At 41.3% G+C, this 22,281-nt stretch overlaps 2 protein-coding genes across 3 annotated transcripts in view; both read left to right on the forward strand.

Moving 5' to 3' along the window:
- The window catches only part of fmnl1b (formin-like 1b), a 35,643-nt gene extending 26,057 nt beyond the window's left edge, over nt 1-9,586 (forward strand). Inside the window, exons 14-26 of one of the 2 annotated variants that reach the window (XM_080789480.1) lie at nt 247-490; nt 1,232-1,501; nt 1,636-1,760; nt 2,396-2,595; nt 3,312-3,546; nt 3,849-3,917; nt 4,204-4,284; nt 4,523-4,652; nt 6,084-6,247; nt 6,571-6,672; nt 6,913-7,002; nt 7,466-7,580; nt 8,548-9,586. In XM_080789480.1, coding sequence (XP_080645606.1) covers nt 247-490; nt 1,232-1,501; nt 1,636-1,760; nt 2,396-2,595; nt 3,312-3,546; nt 3,849-3,917; nt 4,204-4,284; nt 4,523-4,652; nt 6,084-6,247; nt 6,571-6,672; nt 6,913-7,002; nt 7,466-7,580; nt 8,548-8,648 — 1,926 coding nt within the window. In that variant the 3' untranslated portion in view covers nt 8,649-9,586. The remainder of the gene's footprint in view (nt 1-246; nt 491-1,231; nt 1,502-1,635; nt 1,761-2,395; nt 2,596-3,311; nt 3,547-3,848; nt 3,918-4,203; nt 4,285-4,522; nt 4,653-6,083; nt 6,248-6,570; nt 6,673-6,912; nt 7,003-7,465; nt 7,581-8,547) is intronic. The other variant, XM_080789481.1, reaches the window with a different exon arrangement.
- A 1,179-nt stretch (nt 9,587-10,765) lies between these two features.
- On the forward strand, nt 10,766-19,445 carry naglu (N-acetylglucosaminidase, alpha). Its single transcript, XM_080788662.1, has 6 exons — nt 10,766-11,261; nt 13,302-13,449; nt 14,165-14,311; nt 14,475-14,560; nt 14,774-15,030; nt 15,407-19,445. The coding sequence occupies exons 1-6, from the start codon at nt 10,840-10,842 to the stop codon at nt 16,687-16,689; spliced, it is 2,343 nt and encodes a 780-aa protein (XP_080644788.1). The 5' UTR covers nt 10,766-10,839; the 3' UTR covers nt 16,690-19,445.
- Nucleotides 19,446-22,281: the final 2,836 nt, after the last annotated feature.

The following is a 22,281-nucleotide window of genomic DNA, read 5'->3' on the forward strand; positions in this document are numbered from 1 at the left end:
ATGATGTAAAGTGATTAACATTATTACTAGATGAATAGTTCAGAAGTTACGTAACACAATGTGTTAATAATTGACCTCCTTGACCGTGTAATTTTGATCAGTAACTTTCACCATAGGTCAAATATAGAGGTAGGAAAAATGATATATACAGTTTCACATCCTTGTTCTGATTCATTGATGATACTGTGTATTAAGTTATAACTATCATATCATATACGGTATGTTGTTGTGTTGTCTGTGTTGCAGGAGAGTCTACGAGAGTCATGCTCTCACGTAGCTGTGTTGCAGCAACGGGAACGAGAGAGAGAGTTAGAGTGCGAGAGGGAGAGAGAGAGAGAGAGGGACAGGGAGCGTTCAGCCCAAGCATTGAGAGAGCTGGAGGCCAGAGTTCAAGGCTTGGTGGAGCAGGGTCTGGTCCGAATGGAGCGCAGACCCTCTGGAAGCCTGGACATCCAAGTGGTCCCCATCATCCAACTCATCCCACACACAGGTGATTCTGGACAGAGACACACGTATGGTCGTATGCCGAATATATACAGTATATATACTGTGTGTGTGTGTGTGTGTGTGTGTGTGTGTGTGTGTGTGTGTGTGTGTGTGTGTGTGTGTGTGTGTGTGTGTGTGTGTGTGTGTGTGTGTGTGTGTGTGTGTGTGTGTGTGTGTGTGTGTGTGTGTGTGTGTGTGTGTGTGTGTGTTGTGAGACAGCATAACAGAGTAGACAATTAAAAAATAACTAATAAAATATGAAAGATGGCACTTTCAATCCACAAGCCGCTTTGGCTAATTCATTTAGAATGCCAGTTTTTCTTAGAAGCTAAAGTAACTTGAACTGATTGAATGAAGCACTGTATGTCCAAGCCAAGAGTTAAGGCATTGGCAAACTTCTGTTCAGTTTCTGCGATAATTGGCAGTCCCCACGACTCGCCATATATGGAGGAGGCGATGCTGTGTGTGTGTCTGTGTGTCTGTGTGTCTGTGTGTCTGTGTGCGTGTGTGCCAAACCATTATACATGATCAGATTGCATATCTTGGTTCACGTCTGCTACAGCATATGTTGTGAAAACACTTTGAAAAGGCTCAAATGGAGATTGAATGCACTCGTTTGTTTTCATTTCTGGATTAGATCAGGTCACAGAATGTACAGATACTCTTAAATGTTATCATAGTAGAACCAATGAAAGTGTATTTTAGTAACATTTTCTTTTACCTTTTCCCCCTCCCCCATCTCTAGATAATGCAGTTGATACCTGTGAGAATGCCACCTCCACAGAACCTGCTCCCCTCTCGCCAGAAGGACCATCAACTCCTCCTCCTCCTCCACCTCCTCCCCCACCACCTCCTCCGCTCCCCCCAGGCTTGACGGGACCTCCTCCTCCCCCTCCCCCTCCCCCTCCACCCCCCCCTCCACCTCCACCATCACTGCTGGCCCCAGGAGGTGGTGCACCCTTGCCGGTAGTAGGTGCGCCCAGCGGACACTTGGGTGAGGAGCTTATGGAGCTGAGTATGTTCTGTCATTTTATTATCAAAACGAATGGCATAGAGTGGATTAATCGAATAATCTGATTAATCCAGTGTGAATATACTGTAATGGTTATGAAACTGCACCGTGTGTGATAGTTGGTTCTTCTCTCTCAGGCCCCAGGAAGAAGAGGACCATTCAGACCAAATACCGCATGCCACTGTTCAACTGGCAGCCACTGAAGCCCCACCAGGTGGCCGGGACCATTTTCCATGAACTGGATGATGAGCATGTGCTGGAGGTGAGAGCATGGAACCAACACTGTACTGCTCACTGTGTCACTGCTTCTAGAATGGTTCTCAAACCCTTACATTTCAAGGTCAGCAGGAATGCCCACTAGGAGATTTTATCGCCCAGAGTTGCCGCTGTTAAAACGTAGGGAAAGACGAGATATATTGCCAATTTCGTCAACAAAGAAAAACTAGACAAAAATGTCAACTAAAATCATATGATACTTATTCGACTGAAACTAAAACCTTTCAGATGACTAAACCTAAATATTTTTTTCTTCAAAAGACTAAACTAAATCAAATTGCTGTCAAAATGAATACTGGTGTTGATTATGTACAGTATATGGCCATACAGTACATGGGAGAAAGATGGACCTGCAGACAGATGGCGATGGGTTGAATTGGTCAATCAGGGAAACCTTTGCCTCCACCCTCTCAAAGATTGAGTGCATCCTCCACAGGCCCGCGGACAGACGGATAAAAACATCAATAGTTTTTGGGTTCTGGACAATCATCGGTCTGACCGATGCCCACTTGGCACTGCACACGCCTGTCATACCCAAGTGCCTGAGTTATGCCAGGGACAGACAGACAGAAAAACTGACACAGATTTTCACAATTGTTTTTGTCATTTCTTCCCTGCCAGGAACTAAACATGGATAAATTTGAAGAGCAGTTCAAGACCAAGGCCCAAACAGCCCCTACTGGGGTAATGGGTACTATCAAGATAACTAACAAGACACCCAGTAAGGTGTCCCTACTGGATCCCAACCGGGCCAAAAACCTGGCCATTACACTACGCAAAGCAGGAATGGCTGCCCCTGATATTTGCACTGCCATAAAGACGTATGTACTTGCCTGTTTTCTCTGATCTTCATTCTACATGTGTTTTATATTTGATTGAAAATGTGTAAAAGGGCAAGTTCTTAAACAATGCATACACATAATACACCAGTTCACAAGTCAAGAGTTAGGGTTGTGGACAATAAACAACTATTACATTCTATTTTGTATAATCGTGGGACCGGGACTTAAAATTCAACAAGAATTGTGATATTTAGGTCACAAAATGGCCCCTACACTGAGACCTGTTACCCGCCATATTCTATATACAACCAGTATTGACCCTTACATCTTTGAAGGTTTTTCATTGATACAATCACTGATCTGAGGTCAGCGTATACATTTACTGTTCCAGATCCCACATCTTCTCCATGCCCTCCTGCTGTTTTTGATCAGTTTCAGCCAGTATCCCTCCCCCTCACTCTGCAGTGACGTGCAGTCTTCTCTGGTCTGCGAACTGCCCCATGCACAGATTGCATCCCCTCCCGTCTTCTCAAAGACGACCATGTTCAATTCATCAAAACACTGATCAACACGTGCCTTATCTCAGGGTGCACCCTGGCTGCCTTTAAACATGCCGTGGTGCATCCTATAATTTCATCAAATCTTTTGTTTGTTTGATTACATTTGATTATATTGTTTTGTTGCTCTCCATTATGCTACTGTAGATAATAATAATGGCCCCTACACTGTGTCCCCTTTGCCCTCCTGTACACTAGATACAACCAGCAAGCTCTGAGCCTGGACTTCCTGGAGCTGTTGGAGCGTTTCATCCCATCAGAGTATGAGCTGAAGCTCATCCACAGCTACGAGAGCGAGGGCCGGCCCCAAGAGGAGCTCAGCGTGGAGGACTACTTCATGGTGTGCTTTGGGAAGATCCCACGGCTGTCCCAGCGCATCAGCACTCTCACTTTCATGGGCAACTTCCGTGATGTTATTCAGCTAATACAGCCTGTGAGTTCCCTCAGGGCTTCAGTAGACCTGGTTTACTTCAGAATCAGGCGCTTTTCCAACAGGAATCTTGTTTTTTTTGTTCATATGAATTTGCGTTTGCACCTGGAGGTTCAGATATATTGTCGTTACAGTAGAAGACATGGACTGTGGCCCATATCTTGCCCCTTACCCCTTATGCCTAAACTTATTTGCCATTTTTTTGGCAAATAATTCTGTTCTATTCTATGCCATGCACATTTTTCTACTGATTGTATTCATACTGTTTAACAAACAAGTAACTATATTCTTCATTGTCCTGACAGCAACTTGATGCCATCATTGCTGCCTCGATGTCGATTAAATCATCCAGCAAGCTGAGGAAGGTCTTAGAGGTGAAATCATATCTCCATACATTATACACAGTAACACAGATGTATATCATTGGCTTTGATTGATTGAATGCTTAATTAACAAGATTGCTAACAGTACAAAGCTAAAAGAACAGCAGTGGTTCCCACCAGTGGTTGCGTTGGAGTACGAATGAAGCGCTGTTGATATTACTGAATATCTGTGCAAATTTGTTGCTGCCAATTGACAGCGACTGTAGTTGAGAAATCCCAGCATACACTGCATGTTGTGTCCTTGACAAGAATTGTGACTGATTCTGATGTGCCACAGATCATCTTGGCATTTGGAAACTACATGAACAGCAGCAAGCAAGTGGCAGCCTATGGCTTCAGGTTGCAGAGTCTAGACTTGGTAAGAGAAAAGATAATGACAAATTAAAGCCCCCAGTATCGTTTTTATTAATTATGAAAATAATAATGTCATTTGTCTACACATTTATGTTTAACATTCAGAATTTCCAAAGCCACTTCAGGCACTTGTAAAATAATGTACCCTCTTGCTCCTATTCTTATAGTGGTGTATTATATATGTCTTGCCTTATTTAATGTTATACAACCACACCAATGCTGTTGTCTCTCCTCTGTCCCAGCTGTTGGACACCAAATCGACAGACCGCAAGCAGACCCTGCTGCACTTCATTGTGGGCATCATCCAGGAGAAGTACCCCAACATCAAGTCCTTTTATGACGAACTACACTTCATGGACAAGGCTGCTCTTGGTACGAGGCCTCTGCTTATTATATTTTATAGATGGGGGTCCGCGGCAAAATACATATCATTTTAGGGGTCCTTGACATGAAAAAGAAACCCCTTATCCCTAAACTTTTTTTTTTGAAAAACATATTCACATTGTTCAACTAGCCGATCTACATCAACACGTTGTGAGCTTGTAGATCGGCTATTTCAACTATTCCAAAATGTTTTTCAAAATATTAAAAAAGCAAAGAAGTTTAGGGATAAGGGGTTTAGCCCTGGCGAAAATAGGGCCTAGGTCTTGGCATTTAAGCTTTTTCTCTATCTTCTTCTTCTATAGAGCACCGAAGTCTTGACGTCACTGTCAGTAGAGGGCGTCAGTCCCCAGGTTCATGTACTTTTTATGTGCATTATAATCTCCATAGGGGGATTTTAGATCTCTTCATATAAGAACTGTGTTTGAAAAATAAACCGATCACCCAGGCCTTTTCACTCATATGGATATGAAGCATCAACTGAAGGTGGAAATGTACAAATATACCCAAAGAGTAACAAAATAAGCGTTCTAAACGAGTCAAACAACCCAGAGACTACATTTCCGGGTAGGTGGGGTTGCTGGATCTGCCCGTCGCACAACAGAAACTGAATGTTAATTACGTTTATTTTTATTTTTATTTTATTGATATTTAATGTTTCGTGGTTAGTACGAGTCGAGTCACCACCAGCTGAGCTTATGTCAACGAGGAATCTCAGGAACGCAATGTGTTGACAGCTGGGCGTGACGTATATTAGCAGCGACATTGCCTTCATATGTAGTTTCAAGGCTTTTGCGGCCACATTAATTCAATTTTCTCCAGAAACTGGCTGTATCAAATATGAATGGACATCATTAACGACACACAGCCACTCCCCTGACAGAAAGGCTGGGGTGGTCTGTTTATTTTTCAAACACAGTTCTTATATGAAGCGACCTAAAATCGCCCTACAATGCAAATAAAAAAATACATGAACCTGTGCATTGGTGCCCTCTACTGAAAGTGACAGACTTAGGTGCTCTATAATCTGTATTTAACCAGGTTAACGAATAAATTCCTTTTTACAAAGAAGACCTGACATCTCTGACCCCTACCATCCGATTTGTATAATTTAGGTATTTTAATTGATTGAATTCTTTATTGACTAAAACAAACATAAATGTTCAGGATAAAAATAAAACAGGTTGCAGTTGTTCTTATGTTAAATTCTTGAATGAATCTTAGCTCTATCCCTCTATTCACAACAAGTCACACTGCGACATAGTGTGAGCTTGTAGATCGGTAGAGGGAAAAACGTAATAGTACATGAACACAATTTATATTCATGTTAATTTTAAGCTGAATCTCAGCACTTCCGAAATGCACTTTGACCAATTATGCTTACATTACCCTTTTCTCATGCTGCTGTCCTTCCCCCTATAGTATCCTTGGACAGCATTCTGCAGGATGTGCATGCCCTGGTGAGAGGCATGGAGGCGACCCAGAAAGAGTTCTCCATAGATCAAGATAACCACGTACTCCAAAGGTTCCTAACCGACAACAATGCACTGTTGGAATCTGTAGTAGCTGATGGAAAGACTGCTCAGGTCAGCCCTATAAGCAGTGCTGTTTGGAAAAATAATGAACTTAAATAACTAAACTATTGTATATAGATTTATTTCATGCATGCAATGTGCATTATATTCACGCATGCATTCACACACCAACGGTGGGAGAAACTATGCAAGGCACCAACATGCTCAGCAGTTGAACACAAATGGCCGCTCTACTTCTAACTCAATTCAGGCATTAATCACTTGCCGACTATTTATTCAGCTTGGACGTGCACGATAAATTTGACGATGATGGACTTAGTTGTACGCAAGATTGACACGTATTGACAAGTACGCTCTTTTTGCCTTCCCTACAGGATGCATACGACTCTGCAGTGGAGTATTTTGGAGAGAACCCCAAAACCACGCCTCCCTCCATGTTTTTCCCTGTCTTGGTCCGCTTCATAAAGGCATATAAGGTCAGATGACATGTACTGCTTGATGAATTGAATGATTTGGTGGTTGACACAGTCAAATTAAAATGAGAGATTCCACTGCCAAAACTATCAAGTCAATTTCAAACTGCTGCTACTGTAGTTTCATAGACACCATTAGACAGTCATACATAAAGTACAATGCCAAGTAATGCTGTCACAGTACTTATTAATTTATGTATGTCACAAATAAATAATAATACAAATTATTGTCCTCTATGACAGCAAGCTGAACTGGAGAATGGACAGAGAAAAAAACAGCCCTTGAACAGAGAAGCTCCATCCACTCCGCCTGAAGTAACGTTAGGAAATAAGGTATTACCCTAGCTTCTCTTTGGATACAGTACAGTGTGGGCTACATACATGTAAAATAATAGAGCTAGTTGAGTACTTCAAAGTTTGTAAACAAACTAAGAAATAGAAAGGTTGCACTCGCATTCTGGCAACAAAACATGTCTGAAAGGAGACGAAGCATACAAGATAGTGTAATTGATTGATTTATTGAAATATTTATTAACAGTTTGCAGAATTACAGTACATTTCAAGCATCATTTAGATATTTCTGAAATTATGAAATGTTTGCGTTCCTTTGACTTTGCCTAAATCTGCACATACCATGTAAATTGACCCTGCAAACACACCACACACAGCTTTAAAATACCTTCAGCTGTATTCTATGCAAAAACGGTGCAACTGTTTAAAGCTCATGATGATGTTAGGATTACACCGCTGTCCAGTTCACTGAAAGATCTCTTGTCACTGACCTTAAAACTCTCAGGCTTCCACGATGCCAAGGCTCCCACAGATGGATCTGATAGCAGAATTGAAGAAGAAACAAATGAGTCCGCTGGTCAGGGAGGGCAAGGATGGAGCCATAGAGGACATCATCACAGGTATCATCAATCAATCAATCCACAGTCATTAGTCAAAGACTTAGGCCCTCATTTATCAATGGAGTGTAAATTCTGCCTTAAATTCGAGTGTGGGTTTTGGTGTACGGTCACGTTGACACGCCATTTATGAAATGATCGTAAACAGCTGATCCCAGCGTATCTTTTGTCGGAGCTTTGATAAATGTCACGGCTGAAACCGACCGTCATTTAAATAACACACCCTTAAATATTCCTTGAAACGCCCCAATTTTACGACATGAATAACTGGAATATGACCAAACAACGTATAGAAAGCCAATACAAATTAAGAAAAGAGTTTCCAAACACATCTCGCCTCGCTGCCTGTCATGACCCCCCCCCCACCCTTCCCTGTTTAGGAAGGCATTGCAAATCAATCCCTAATTCCTTTCCTCTGTTCCTTTGTCAAACTTGCGTGCTTATGCTACTAATCCTCCAATATTCTTCTCCCTTCTCCCTTCCTTCAACTGTTTTCCTCCTACATTTTTGCTGGTAATCCCCATGGATTTTTCATTAACGTCTCTGCTATATACGTTTTCATTTGTAGTTCGTTCTTTACTCCTAAACTTTCTTGTAAATCTTTCCCCAATTTCTTTCTGCCTGCTTTTCCGTCATAACCTCTCTCTCTCTGTATCTGTTTATCTCTGGCGTCAAGCTCTTAAGTGTGTGCCCTTTACGGCTCGCTCTGGCAAGCGTTCCTCACGTCTTTTCTGTGATGCTGGCTTGAGTGGCGACAGCCTCTCCTAGTTCCTTTGTTAACACGTAGGTCTACTGTACATTTCCTTTTGCTCACTATCTCTCTTGATCGTTGCAATATACAATATATATATATATATACACACACACACACACACACACACAGACAGACAGACAGACAGACAGACAGACAGACAGAATCAATAAACAGTGCTTCTCCTGGTAGTAGCCTTACAGTCTTTCTGTTCTGCAGATCTAAGGAACCAGCCTTACAGGAGGGCAGATGGTGGCAGACGCAGCTACAAGTTGAAACAAGGACAACAGCTTCATGTCTCCTCAGACATCTCCCTCTGAAACCCTCCACAAATGCCACCATGAACAAACGCCACATGGACTCTGGAGACTGGGTTGCCAACCATTTGTCGAAAAGATCCCATCTTGCCAGGCCTGTTCAAAGGGCTTGGGGTGGGGGAGTGGGCATGGCTTTATGCTTTACCGTTTAGCCAGTATGGAAATGAACAGATGTGCACCATTAAATGGTTATGCATAAACAAACACGTTGACACTTTTTAATGAAAATACTACTTTTTTTCATAGAACACAGTCGAGTATAGATTAACCTTAAAGCAAAGGTATAACAATCAAATCAAATCAAGCTTTAATTATAGAGCCCATTTAAAACAATCGAGATTGACCAAAGTGCTGTTGGTGTAAATGTATACGAGCATGTGGAATATACTCGCATGCATGCTCTCCCAAAAATACATTCTCACATACTCACCCATACCTGCAGGGGGCACCACTTGGACTGTTGCTTTACTGCATCTAGATAGAGCAACTGCAACCCTGGTTGATTTTAATCATTTATATGATTGTAATGGAGTTTGCATTACAGATCATTACAGATCACTGGATGGAAGGTTGATCAATGGTCTAACATAAAGAGAGATTAATTGTGTATTTTATTCGTAGCTCAATCAAATTGTGCTATTCACCAGTGGTCATTATGGTTGCATCATTTAAAAAGGCAACTAGAAATACACTCAAAATAATGTAACGTATGAATCGTGCTGATTAATTAGAAGAAAGACATAATAACGCCACAAGTGTTTTGTTTATTAGTTGCATTTTACATTGCAGCTCTTCAACTGCTTTAAATTCATAAATGCTTTCTTCCATCTGTCCGGTTGTAGTTAAGGAGGAAGCCAGAAGTAGTTATGTATATTTAAATTATTTTTTAATATGGATGTGTATGAACCCTATAGTCTTTGCTTCTGTTTTGGGGGATTGAACAAATAAACACATGTATTCTTTTTTAAATCATTAATCGTCTCATGTTTTTGTGTTTTATAGAATTGAGAAGAGGGGCTGCCACACATAATAAAGCTGTGCAGCTCATAATATGGCACAAATTAATGAATACTTTGTATGTGTATCAAATGAGTTACATGGTTGTCTACTCTACACCCTGCCCAGGCCAACAGTGGGGGTTGGCAGCAACAGACACGATTCAATCGGTACACAGGGGTTGATCGCTTCAGTCTCAAGGGCCGATTCTAAAAACCTCACCTTATTACAAAGGGATATTGACATTCATAAGATTAGAACAAGGTGGCTGAAAGGTTTGCATGGTGGATGATGAGAGAAGGGTGGTCCTAGACATTTACCACTCTGCTCTGAAATTCATCACAGATGACCCATACTACAACACCACCATTGCACTTCATACACTAAAGTGGGCACAACAAAAATCCAGCTCTGGTCTTTCAAGGATCAGCAAGGAGGTGGATATTAAAAAAAAAAAATCAACCAAGGTGGCAGATGACTCAGCAGCGACTCAGTATTTGTGTATTGTAGAAGATTTATTATGAGAGCATCACAAAGATATATATATATACAAACCAAACATACAATACTTAGGCCTACAAATCCAAAGGCAGTATCACTGCAGTCACTAGGTCTAGCCTATGCATTTTGTAATAAATATTTGACCTAAGTTTTTCAGAAAACTTAGGTCATGATTTAGCAGGCATTTTTAGAATCGGTCTCAGTCCTAAATGGGGTTTAAAACCGGGGCCCCTGAGCCTGACAACTAATTCAAATGGTCAGAGCGGCTCGGCTCCATGGGATTTGCTGGTCAGGGTCCACCAACAAACCATTCCTCCGAGGAGGAACAGTCTCAAGAATAGCATCTGATCACAAAATACACATTATATAACGTACGTATGAAAATATTGTATCGTATTATAGGATCTAAAATATCATCCAGGATCATGCACGTGATGATCATCGAGGTTTATTTCCCCATTCATTATCATTAGTACATCATATGCACGCAAACAAGTCTCACACAAATTCTCTGGCCTGATTGGCCAAAGTCTTGAATGAGTCTTGCGAAGCTCTTCTTGATTGGCCCAATGGTTTTTTAGTGAGCATTGCTGAGCAAACGCTTCCTGGTTAGGCTCATAGGCTGTGGTTCTGCACAATCTGCAGCAATCGAGCATGAAACTTATCATGAAGTGGGAACAACAACTCGCTTGAAAGTATGATCAAAATGTCAGGCCGGAGCGGTTGTAGCATCACTTTATTGGTTCTATTCGCTCTGATCGTCGCGGTTCATTGCAAGTTTCAAACTCTGGATCACTTGAGACCACAAGCCAGCGACAAGACCCAGAGAAGAGCCGTGGTGGAACTTCTGAAGCGCCTGCTGGGGGACAGACACCGAGAGTTCATTGTCTCTGTCAACAGAACCATGTCCAATGACAGTCTGGACGTGTGCGAGCTGCGCTCCGGTAAGAACGACAAGATAGTCGCCACAGGAAGCACCGGGGTGGCCGTTGCATCTGGAATCTACAACTACCTCAAATATTTCTGCAACTGTCATGTGTCCTGGTCTGGTGACCAGCTTGATGTCCCTCGTCCTTTACCCAAGATCACCGGCGTTCTACGCATAAGCACACAGCACAAGTGAGTTAGATAAACTGTTAGATCTCTCACTCTCAGGTCTGTTATCTGAGACTGTTACCTATATATGTATGTAATACCTCTCTTGGCCGCTTCAGGACTTCCTTGATTGTATTATTCACATCTCGAAACACCTGTTCATGCCATATACAGCTCGTATTATTACTGTTTATTTCTAGTTTTATGCAAGTTATTGTACTGTATTCTCCACTTTAAAAAAAAGTGAATCATTGTGTGTGTGTGTGTGTGTGTGTGTGTGTGTGTGTGTGTGTGTGTGTGTGTGTGTGTGAGTGATATGAAATGTCCAGTGCCTCCCCAAGTGCCACCCCAGTGTCTGCCCTGCAGTGTATGCCCAGTGTCTGCCCAGTGCCTCCCCAGTGTCCCCCTGAGTGCCTCCCCAGTGCCTCCCCAATGTCTGCAGTGTCCCCCTGAGTGCCTCCCTTGTTCCCCCTGAGTGCCTCCCCAGTGCCTCCCAGTGTCTCCCTGAGTGCCTTCCCAGTGTCTCCCTGAGTGCCTCCCCAGTGTCTCCCCAGTGGCCCCTCAGTGCCTCCCCAGTGTCCCCTCAGTGTCTCCCCAGTGCCTCCCCCCGTGCCCAGCACCATGCCAAAGATTTTTTCCTGCAGGAAACACTGACCTTTGTTCACATTTTATGCCTTTGACCAAGTAAGACTGTCAGATATGACAAGGCTAATTCGATGACGGCCATCTTAGATCTTACAAAGTACATTTAGTTGAGACAGTACATCAGCATAGGTAGTAATAATAATAATAATAATAACAACAACGACGAGAAGAAAGATAAGGTCTGCACACTGGATGTTGCTCCAAAAGTTATAGAAATAGTTCGTTGACACAATGAACGTGATGTTTCGAGCCTCTTGGCTCTTCATCAGAGGCTTGAAACGTCACGTCCATGGTGTAAAGGAACCATTTCTTTATTATTCTAACCTCTGTAAAGCACCTGGTTTTCAGTGAGTGGATGTACGTCCTTTATTGTGCTTCTCAATAATAAATAAATAATAACAGTAAAATAATAACCAAAAATCGAGTGAAAAAACAAAACATCAGTTGAGTAGCCTTGTTAAGTCTACGACTCCTGTATTTTATTATTTAGTGGATACATGTTTTAGGTGCAAGTGGTGTGTGCTATAAACATAATTGTATCCCAGGCCCTTCCACTGCATTACATTACAAAGCCAAACCCATGGGTGCGTTACAAATGGGGATCGTTGTCACACATGAGATTTGTTTACTGTGATTGTTATGTGAACACTTGTGCCATGACCCTTTTAAAGGACCCTTCCCTTCAATTATCTGTCGTGCATTAGGTTCGCATCAGCTCACTTCAGTTATGTCATGTGCACAGTGGTTATATTGTAAAATGCATGCCATTGGAACAGTTTTTCCCATGGCTCTGTCGACGAACATGTCATGGTTTGGACTTTGGGTAAAACTAAAGGCGTAGGCCGTAGGCCTATGTCAGCTTTTCTACTGTCTGTCTGTCTGCATGTTTTTTAGGTACGTAGGTTAAATGTTTGTCATGTAATAAACAACTACATTCACTGTCATGTCCTCATACTTACAGTTATAGCTTCTCATGTTTTTTGATAGTGGATTTATAAAGAACAAGTGAAATGTTACTGAAACGTAGTTTTTGAACATCACACATTTTCAAGCAAGATAACAACCTAAATTCGAGTTTGTCTCTTGATTTTGCATTCTTTTAGGTCTGTGAAAACTGAAACTGAACTGAAAAACATAGCAAATCTTTGTTCAAATCACTCAGCTCCATATATGGGCACAAAGGGGGGACACACGGACACACACACAGACAGACAGACAGACATGATCTGCTAGGTCTCATAGTAAGTGCTCACTGCGTTCGCAACAACAGAAAAATAATGATAATAATTTTCACTTCACATACTGCTGAAAGGGAAAGAAAAAGGAAAACACAAAAAATGATAATACAACAGAAAAATACGGTTGTGCTGCAAGTAATAAATTGGGCTTAAGTCAATTATGTTTGTTCCTTTTTTCCAGATTCCGATATTACCAGAATGTATGCACTGTCAGCTATTCGTTTGTGTGGTGGGACTGGCCACGATGGCAGAGAGAGATCGACTGGATGGCCCTCAATGGCATCAATCTGCCATTGGCTTTCACTGGTCAAGAGGCTCTGTGGCAAGAGGTAAGACATCCAGTGAGGTGTACATCATCTCGTTTGGGTGTGTTGTAGGCATGTAACGATATCTCGTATATCGATATATAGATCTATATTAATCCCGACGATATTAATCGATTCATTGAAATAAAAAAATCGATTTAGGGGGCTAGTGTGTGATGTGAAATGTGAGCTTTAGTCATATTCCATCATATTCAAGTGCTTTTGGAGAGAAATGATAGTCACTTTCAGTAGTAGAGCACTGTAGAGGGGAGCTGTGTGTGTCTGTGACTGTGCCCAGGTGATGATGGTCGTTGATGCTCATCAAGGAAGGCAATTATGTTTCTGCACTGTCAAAAGTAATGCTACTTCTTTACTCTGTTTTGTCACGTCATGAACATACTGTAGTGGCAAGAGCTGTGATTTGAGACGACTAACAATGACATACAATACATGCTCAGAGTGCATTATCACTTGTCATTAGTTAATAAGTGCATTAAGCTGTAATAAGTAGTATACAACAAAAATAGCTGATTTACAAGCTCAAAAATGCCTCGTAATGATTAGAAATGAATCGGCTACGGAAATCGGCTATTTTTGAAACTTTTTGAAAATGTGTGTCTGTAATAACGCTGTGAATTGGGACGCCAGGGTATAAGTGTTTAACTTAAGACTGGTCGGCTGCAATATGTATTATGTAAACATTAAATTAAGTATAGTACGGTATGTGCATCCTTTTTAGGTTTATCGTGCTCTTGGTTTGAACCAGTCAGAGATTGAAGAGTTCTTCTCTGGGCCTGCTTTCTTAGCCTGGAATCGCATGGGGAACATGTTTGATTATGGAGGACCCCTAACACAATCTTGGCATGTCAGGCAGCTTTATCTCCAGGTATAATATCACCTCATATAGCTTATATCAAACATTTAAATGGAATAATACTATCATCTATGATTTTGATACCTAACCTTGACTTATGATTATCAGCTGGCCAAACATTTCCAAAATGTATGTTGTAATTCATTGTTTGATAATCATTTCTCTGTCTTTCCAGTTTAAAATCTTGGAGAGAATGAGATCCTTCGGAATGATCCCTGTTCTGCCGGCATTCTCTGGCAACATTCCCAAGGGCATTCTAAGGTTAAAATAAAATTGTACAAACTGCCTGTTTCTGAAGATTATTTCACGTTGGCCAGTAAATATTATGCATCATGAAACTTGTATGTTTCAATATGTTTAAATGCCTGAACCCATATTTATTATAGTAATCTATTATAGTTTCTGAGGAATTCATAGTCCTCTGATCAGCCTCACCCTTTGCAGCAGTAAACTGTATCTGAATTGGCTTTTCAGGTTGCATCCAAAAGCGAACATAACCAGACTGGGGCCTTGGGCTGGTTTCAACTGCAGCTACTCGTGTGCCTACATCTTGGATCCCCGTGACCCTCTTTTCCTCCAGATCGGATCTCTCTATCTGTCACAGGTGGTGAAGCAGTTCGGGACGGATCACATCTACAACACGGACACCTTTAACGAGATGATTCCTCCGTCCTCGGACACCGCCTACCTGTCGGCAGTCAGTCGTTCTGTCTTTGCTGCCATGACCGCGGGTGAGTACAGAATTCCGTGTAGACCCCAACCGATGCCCGATTTTTGGGTCTGATGCCAATCCATATTTTGGAGACTGATTCAGTGCTAGACCATTTGATTACTGTCAGTCTGGCAGATATATCAGCCTTGCTCTAATTCTGTGTGACAGCAGTGAAGTTTTTTGGTTAGTATTACAAGCAGTAAATGTGCCATGGAAAGGCCTGCAGACAGTGCAGAGTTTTGAGTTCATAAGTTCAATAACTGCCCCAGTTTCATAACACAGGGGTGACACACTGCCCTATTGCCAACAAACGGCCCCTCTTGACCCCACTCATGTGTTGTAGCTATGTTCAAACTGTGCCTTTCTTCTCTCACATGCACAATTTTTGTCCGTAGTTGATCCGCAGGCAATTTGGCTGATGCAGGGCTGGCTGTTCTTTAGTGCCTCCGCATTCTGGAAACCGGCCCAGATTAAGGCCCTTTTGCAAGGCGTGCCTATTGGCCGTATGATCGTGCTGGACTTGTTTGCAGAGACGGAGCCCATCTTCTCCTACACCGAGTCCTTCTACGGACAGCCCTTCATCTGGTGTATGCTGCACAACTTTGGGGGCAACAATGGTTTGTATGGCACAGTGGAGAGCATCAACTCAGGGCCGTTCAAAGCATTCAACTTCCCCAACTCTACCATGGTGGGCATAGGCATTACACCCGAGGGTATTGAGCAGAACCCTGTGGTGTACGAACTGATGGCCGAACTTGCCTGGCGCAAAGAACCCGTCAACTTGGCCAAGTGGGCATCACTGTATGCTTACAGACGTTATGGTAGCACAGATGAGAACTTAGCTGCTGCATGGAGGCTTCTGTTTGCCAGTGTGTACAACTGCACAATCCCACATTACAGAAATCACAACCACAGTCCACTAGTGCGCCGACCATCCTTCCGCCTGAACACTGGTAACTGGTATGACCCAGCTGAACTGTTCAAAGCCTGGAAGCTCCTTGTGGACGAGGCTCCGTCTCTCATGTCCAAGGAAACCTTTCGCTATGATCTCGTAGATGTGACACGGCAAGTCCTGCAGGATCTTACAACCATGTTTTACCTGGATATTTCTGAGGCCTTCCATTCACATAAATTACCTGAGCTGCTGACTGCCGGTGGCGTGTTGGTCTATGACCTCTTGCCCGAGCTTGACCGTTTGCTGTCGAGCGACCGGAACTTCCTGTTGGGGGTGTGGATTGAGCAGGCACGTTCCGTAGGACTGGATGAGAAGGAGGCTCAGCTCTATGAGATGAACGCCAGGAACCAGATCACTTTATGGGGTCCGGCTGGTGAGATCCTGGACTACGCCAGTAAAGAGTGGGGAGGCCTGATGGGAGACTACTATGCTCAGCGCTGGAGCATGTTTGTCAACACCTTGGTGGAATGCCTGGACAGGGGACGGCCATTTAATCAAGCTGCATTTAACCAGGCCGTATTCCAGATAGAGAAGGGCTTCATCTACAATGGCAGAAAGTACCCCACCAAACCTGTGGGAGACACTTACGAGATTGCCCACAGGATCTTCCTGAAGTACTACCCACAAGCTATGAAGAGTAGTCACAGACTATCCAGACAAACTCTCTCTCCCACAATCTTTGACTGCTACAGAGAATCTGTATTTCCGCCTGGTAAATGTTGAGAACGAGAAGCTGTCATCTACTCTTTAGACAGGACCAATCACAATGCTATATTCATAAAAACAATATTTTAAAATAGCTTTAAAATATATTTTAGAATTACAATTTCTGCTAAGGCAACTAGCTATATAGAATAATTTGGTTTCCAGTGGGAGTTATTTACGCAAAATAACTCCCAAACTACAAAATGGAAGTGGGGACATGATGCGGCATCGCGTTTATGTTCTACTCGTTTTCAGAGCTTCCGAAGTGCAGACTGTTTGGCGGAAGCATTTGAAAATTGTGAGAGCCAACACCTCTATCTTCTTAAGAGACACAAAGAGGCTATAGTGACTGGAAAGGCACCACTTGAGACTCATTAGTAGCCATAGTGGGGAATCTGCACATTGTAATAATGTCTTTTGTATATATAAAATATTCAGTCAAATCAACAGCTCAATCAAAAACAATTACAAAGGGGGAGTGAAATTATGCTAAATGTTGCTGGTTCGAAATTATTCTGTATTTTAAACAATTTGCTCTGCCATTTGTTTTTCAAAATCAATGTATTACTTTGGTATTTAAATGCACGTACAAATCTGAATGTTTTAACACATGACACGCAGAGAAGATTATTTGAATCGTAATCATGAAAATAATTGTTTTCATATCATGTTTTCTTTATGGACAGCACATTTAGATTTTTCACAAGTTAAATTTACAATAACCGATTCAAATGCCCCAAAATAAGCGTAGAGTGTCTACTGCACTTACTTACTCATCATAAATATGTGGAAAATGTTATTTTTGTATTTTAATAATAAAACTAATTATATAAAATAAAAACAGTTGTTATTTGTAACCTCAGGGAAGTGATAAGTCGGAATAATAATATTAGCCAACAATCTAATACTTCCTCCATGCCAGAGAATACAGCAGAATACCTTCAGTGACACCTACTGTAGGCTAATCAGACTACCCTAGCTAAGAACCAAGTATGGTGGTGATCAGTCTCTCACAGGGGGAAAAAAGGTATGGAAATTATAACTGCCACTAAAACCCTATGCTTAGTTGACTGTGGTTCCCCAGGGTCAATACTTCGTACGCTCCTTTTTTTGAGTGGTGCAACCACTCCAAGGAACAGCAATGTCCGTGTTCACCTATGTGTTCACCTATGTGACGTTAACCCATGCACCTATGTGACTATGAGCACCAGTAGGAGTACCAGTAGGGGCGCTGTTGTGCCAGAAACGGAGAGATAGTGTTGCACTGTTGCCTGCTAATAATAATAAAACTTTATTTGTATAGCACCTTTCATGACATGAAATGCAGCTCAAAGTGCTTTACAGAGCAATGGAGAGAAAAGAAAAGCAAGGCATAAACATTAAAAAACAAGCAGTAAAATGCAATACAGTGAGGACATGAATAACAAAAAATATAAGATCAATTATCAAAAAGCTGCTTCCCCGTATGTTTCAGTTGCCAGTTTTTTAGGCAAAGCGAGCAGGCCATCAGTGGAAGACCTTAGGGGGCGGTTTGGGACATATTTAAGCAGGCAGTCATGTAGGTAGGAAGGTGCGAGACCATTGAGAGCTTTATACACAAGTAAAATAATTTTAAAATCAATCCTAAAAACAACCGGAAGCCAGTGCAGTGAAGCCAAAACTCGAGTAATATGTTCTCTCATCTTAGTTCTAGTTAAAACTCTGGCTGCTGCAGAGAGAGAGAGAGGGGGGGGGGGGGGGAGTTGCACCACTCAGTTCACACAGGTGTGATTTCTTTGCTCTACGATGTGTGCATTGGGGACATCCAACCCTACCTCTTCCCCAAATCTCTTAACCCAATATAGCTGATTTACAGTACAAGCTGAGCTTGTAGATTGCTATTTTTGACCACAGAACATTTGGGGTGCACCTGGGTGTGGCAGTTCACCCTGCCACTAACAGCACATCACACTCGTAACACTCCACTACAATACACCATGACACAATAGCCAGGGGCCTTGTTCATTAGTTTGGTGGGTGCACACACTAAAACCAGTATTAACATTGTTCCTGTGCTGTTTTCCAAATGTATTGTTATTTTTTCTTTATTTACCATTGTATGTATCAAGGTTATGACTTTTGTTTCTTGTTTTACCACAGTATAGTCCCTGACTTCTGGGCAGAGGCAAAACACCAGAGGAGTGGCTCAGGCGGCCTTATGTGGAGTGGGAGATCATGAGTGGACCATACCATCTGTGGGTTTTGTTTAAAGAGAAGAGTTATTATATAAACACTCGTTTGAGTAATATGGTCAATAGACTGCAAGGTGTTTATACCATTATGGGAATTATATATATTGTCTTTGGACATGGGCTAAACTGGATTGTAACTTGTAAGTTTCAAGCAGGGATGGTTGGGTCTAGTGGGAGGGGCCTGGCCTTTATAAGCAGGAAACCTGCCACTGCCCAGGAGTCATTGTAGGGCTGTACCTGGAGCTGAGAGGACCTGTAGCCAACCTGGCCAGTTTATGTGTACAGTTTGTTTGACGGGAAACCACCTCCATGTTTTTTCTCTGGACACAATTAAGGTGAATAATCTATACAATATTTACTATATGCTGCAATGTATACATAATTACTATATGCTGCTACTCCTTTTTAGCTGGACAAACATTTACACTTACTGTACATAAAAATATATTGTATTTCAGACACATCTACTTTGGAAACTGCTTCACAGTTGAAATATCACCACATAATTTCAAATTTGTCAAGGAATTCTGGAACACTCGGGATGTTGAGGTGGACAGTACAAAAGCTGTACTGGTGTAACAAAATGTCAGGTGGCATACCTGGACAACATGAAGTCGTGTCTTGTGTTTACAGTATTTATTGTCAGAACATCTAACTATAAATGCACCAAGTCTCTCTTGTGTGTCTGTACGTCTATAATCCACGTAACTCGGGAACTGTTCCCCCCACCGACTTTGACACACACGTACCACACCCCCACAGGGAGTGCAGTGCCCGCGGTTTTAAGTCAGTCAGATACAAGGTTGTCCAGAACCACCACAAAAGGCCGGGCTCTGGACAGGGCCCCTGCCCAGTGTCCATATATGTAGCTGGCCTGTTCTGCTGACATCATTCTGACGTCTGCATAGACTCCATATTTGGGCATGCCTGACAAAGAACTCCATAAATGGGCATAAAAGGGACACAGACATATCTGGGTGGGGCATGCATTTCCAACTTGCATCGTTCCAGAAGTACAGACACACGCACACACAGACTTGGTGCATTTATATTTTATAGTTACCGGTAGTTGTCTGGTGGAAACCACATGACACCTTTGGACGCCTCCCCCTGGTGGCCAAAAGTGCCAATGGCGCCTTTAAACGCCCTTTTATTAATCCATATTTCCGAAAATTCCTCTAATCTGGTCTGCAGGTGATGATATGCACATTACATGCACAATATAATTACATTTTATTTATTTTCTTTATAATGGGCTTCGGTGGCAACGACGGTCAAAACTGGGGTCCACCAGGTGGCACTTTAAACTACTTAAAATATGTTCACGATATTCAAAATAATAGTATCTTTCCTTTCATGGTAAAAAAAAAAGTTAATTGTCATAATGGGCTCCTACTTGTCCATTATGTTTGTTAATTAGATGGTGTTGCAGCTATCCTGTCTAACAACAGAAATTAAATTAGATGAATAATAAAACACGCACAAGAAGGGGATCAGTTATTGGGAATATATTTTATTAGTAATAATAGTTATTCATCTGCCAAATATACAGCCTGTTATTGAATGTTCTACATATTGTACAGTTCATATATGTAATTTACAAAAAGATTAACATTAGAAGGTTCCATTCTGTTGACGATATGAGACATATATTCTAAAAAATAACACAGGATGTCTTAACACATCCAGATGTGCTTCATATCAACACACCTTTGTTTTATTTTTCAAGAGTGTCAATATTTAGAATGACATATTTACCCTGTAGTTCCTGAACAGGCAAAATCACACTGTATAGAGTTTTGTTTCAAAATGATACAGCATATCCACCATTTGACACTCTCATTGTAAAATGATTGATAGTACAAAATTGAAACAAAGGTTGGTGCTGGACCAAATTTTGGTAATAGACCTTAATCACTTAACCACAAATATTTTTGAAATATTTACCATCTCACAACATGTCGTGTGAGCTTAGATCAGGTATTTCAGAAAAATCGTAATCTTAATTTATGCCTATAATGACATGCCTGAAATTGGGATGTCATGGTTAAAGTGGTTAATTACAAACTGGGACAGTGTAATTGAGGTCCCATATTATAATAGCTTCAATAGACTGGATCCTGTTCATTTTAGAAATATTGAGTGATGAACTTCAGGTTCAACTTCTTTGCCTCTTTGCCCACAAAAGTATATTTAGGAAATTTACTCTTCATATATATTTATATTATATACACAGGGCAATTTGAGATGATATGTACAATTAAAATATTAAGTTGTAACCATAATTTGGTTAAATTTGCCTGGCCACCGTTTTCCAGATCTCTGCATGAGAGAACAGTGTAACCTGAAGACCATTCAATACATAATTAAAAGGATGCATGGGGGGGGAAATCATCATCAACCCTCTTTAAATCTGTGTGTGTGTGTGTGTGTGTGTGTGTGTGTGTGTGTGTGTGTGTGTGTGTGTGTGTGTGTGTGTGCACACCAGAAGTAACTACCCAAACTCAAAAATACTTTCTGTTAAGTGGTATTGTTTTTGTTTGCAATGTCTAGTGTGTGTGTGTCCGTGTCCAGTAGAAGACAAAACATAACGTAGCCTCTCAGAACAGCAGCTTAGCTTTGGATTGATACGCTTAATTTATAGGCTACTTCAGCAAAAGAAAGTGACCACAAAAATGACATACTTTCAACTGAAAAATGCGTCTAGTTGAGAATATGTCACCAAAGCATCAAATTACTTTTTCGGCTATGACGTTCACATTTTCTTTCCATTATCACATTGTATGATTAAATGTCACTGAAGATACAGTAAAGGAGTGGAGCTGCCCTTTAATTAATACCAGCTTTCCAAAACCTGAATCCTAATGTAGGCCTATAGGAACAGCTTTAAATGTATGTTGTTGTTGTTTTAGCAAGACTTTGTAAGTCTATATCTAAAAGAGAGCTGGGATTGTAAGGCAATGAGCTACTGTAGCTTAATTGTAACATTTTCTATTTCCAATCAGAAAAGCCGTGAATATCTATTTCTACACATGAGAAAAGGAGTTATGTAAATCAATTGGAAACCTTTTAAAAATACTGACCGATATAAATAATGACAATGTTTCTTAAAATGAAAAACTCAAAATGCTTATCTCGAAAATAATGACTTACTATCTCAAAATAATGTTTATCTAAAAACATATTTCCAAACATAATGGGATATCTCAAAATGAGTTAGTATTTTAAGATTATTAATTTCCGCAATTTCCAATTTCCGCAATTTTCAATTTCCGGAATTTCCAATTTCCGCAATTTTCAATTTCCGCAATTTCCAATTTCCGCAATTTCCAATTTCCGCAACACTCCGCAATTCCTCCGGAATACTACGCAATTCCTC

The sequence above is a fragment of the Protomyctophum bolini genome (assembly GCF_963924005.1).
Source record: "Protomyctophum bolini genome assembly, chromosome: 18".
In the NCBI taxonomy this organism is placed as follows: domain Eukaryota; kingdom Metazoa; phylum Chordata; class Actinopteri; order Myctophiformes; family Myctophidae; genus Protomyctophum; species Protomyctophum bolini.